General features: G+C 45.6%; 1 protein-coding gene across 1 annotated transcript; it reads left to right on the top strand.

Annotated features, from left to right (window-relative positions):
• The first annotated feature begins 272 nt into the window (after positions 1-272).
• Positions 273-1,497, top strand: bhlha9 (basic helix-loop-helix family, member a9). Its single transcript, XM_052116751.1, has one exon. It carries the CDS (start codon positions 342-344, stop codon positions 1,185-1,187), a length of 846 nt encoding a protein of 281 aa, XP_051972711.1. The 5' UTR covers positions 273-341; the 3' UTR covers positions 1,188-1,497.
• The last annotated feature ends 482 nt before the right edge of the window (positions 1,498-1,979 follow it).

Below are 1,979 nucleotides of genomic sequence, written 5' to 3'. Positions count from 1 at the left end.
TGAACAAATCTGAAGCTTGCTGTGAGTCTATGTTTTTATGTTTATTTGTCTGTGCCTGTGTTTTACTCACTTTTTATTTCATTCCCTTTAAAAGGTTGTACAGATCTTGCAGAAGAAGGAGTGTCTGTGGAAGGAGTAGGTGAATTTGCCTAGGGGAGCTCATAAACAGCAGTATTTCTCATAGGTGACTGTACCATGTGACTCCTAAACAAGGTGTTTTAAAGAGCAGCCCGACCTGTTGAGAGGGATCACAGGTAATCACAGGTCGTCAGAGGTGTGTGAGAAAGTGCTTTCCAGACTTTCGGCACTGAGAAGCATTGTGCAGATCTTGTACACGGTCTATGGAAACGGTCTATGGGTTTTCCATGGCGAGCAGGGGCAGCTTTAGCTCTGAGTTCTCAGAGGAAGAACTGGAGGTGAGCAGTGATGTTAGTAGCCCTAAAAGTTGTTATGCAAACAGCACCCTAAGAGAGCTAGAGGAGAGACAGACCAAGAAACGCAGTAGACCAGTGCGTTCCAAAGCCCGCAGAGTGGCAGCCAATGTGAGAGAGAGGAAACGCATCATGGATTACAACCAGGCCTTTAACGCACTCCGGGTGGCACTGCATCATGACCTAAGCGGAAAACGACTGTCGAAGATCGCCACGCTCCAGAGGGCCATTAATCGGATCTCTGCTCTTTCAGTGTTTCTTACCAACAACCCACCAGCATGCGTGGCAAAACCCTGCAGCCACATGGAGTGTCACGGTCAGCCCAGCAGCTTGTGGCCAGAGACGGAGCCATCACCCCCTTTCCTCCTGGAGTCCCAGAACTTTCTGTCCTGGCACCAGCAGCTCCCTCACCATATCCAAAACCCTGTGCACAGACTGCCCTCAGAGCAGCATATTTTCATTGATGGACAAAGGCACATGGGTCCCGTTTGTCCCCCTTCCCCTCACCACCCCTGTTTCTCTCCCGAAGCCCAGCTCTACCAGACCGGACACTGCGGGACACCTCCTAGCAACATGACCAGCCCACCCAGGTATGGGAGACTAGGTGACATTGGTGGGTATCAACCAGGATTTTGGGGCTCTTGTGGCCCAAGTCATATGGACAATTATGGAGAACCACACCAGACGGTTCCCCTTCCCTGGCACATGAGCTACCTGCAAGATGCTGGCCCTCAACACTGCCAGAACACACTTTGATCCATACATGCATGCACAACGGACCCAGTAAAAACGCTCTTGTGTCCATCAAAGGCAAAACTATGAGCGAGCACTGGAAAAAACTTGAACCCTCACAGATAGCAGGTGGATTCCTGTGGGTTGGTCTCCAATGGGACACACTGTACATATACTATAATTACATCAGATAAGACACTTTGTGCTTTCAAAGTATTATTATTGTCCATGTTGCATTGGTAAACAAAGCCAGAGGATGAAGATGTTTGTTTAAAACTCTCTCAGTGACATTTTCCGTCCTTGCATTGATGGAGCTCAGCATTTCAACTCTGTAATAAAATATGCAAAACAGTGACACAGACTAAGCTGTCTCTCATTCTTAACAAAGTTTAGAGAATTTAGAGAATGTTTTTGATTTTTTGTGTGTGTGTGTGTGTGTGTGTGTGTGTGTGTGTGTGTGTGTGTGTGTGTGTGTGTGTGTGTGTGTGTGTGTGTGTGTGTGTGTGTGTGTGTGTGTGTGTGTAGACAAAGTGTATGTTCCCCACTAATAATTTCTGGTAGAATGGAGCTTTGATCTTTGTCCGAACTGCTCATTCTTTTCATAATAGGAGGAAAAGACATTTTAGTGTCAACCAGCAGTAAGAATCACATGAATGCAAATGTCTGCATGAGCATATGGGCATGTAAACATGCAAGCATGCTTGTGAGTGTTTGCACTACAATCAGATTTCATAAATTCATCAAAAGTTTAAACAAAGAAATTAAACTTAATTCAGTAGACTTTTGTCCATTAAAGAAGATATTTTAATATTACTT

The sequence above is a fragment of the Xyrauchen texanus genome, chromosome 44 (assembly GCF_025860055.1).
Source record: "Xyrauchen texanus isolate HMW12.3.18 chromosome 44, RBS_HiC_50CHRs, whole genome shotgun sequence".
NCBI classification, from domain to species: Eukaryota; Metazoa; Chordata; class Actinopteri; order Cypriniformes; family Catostomidae; genus Xyrauchen; species Xyrauchen texanus.
The sequence above is the reverse complement of the archived record's forward strand: the minus strand, read 5'-3'. Positions and strand labels throughout refer to the sequence as shown.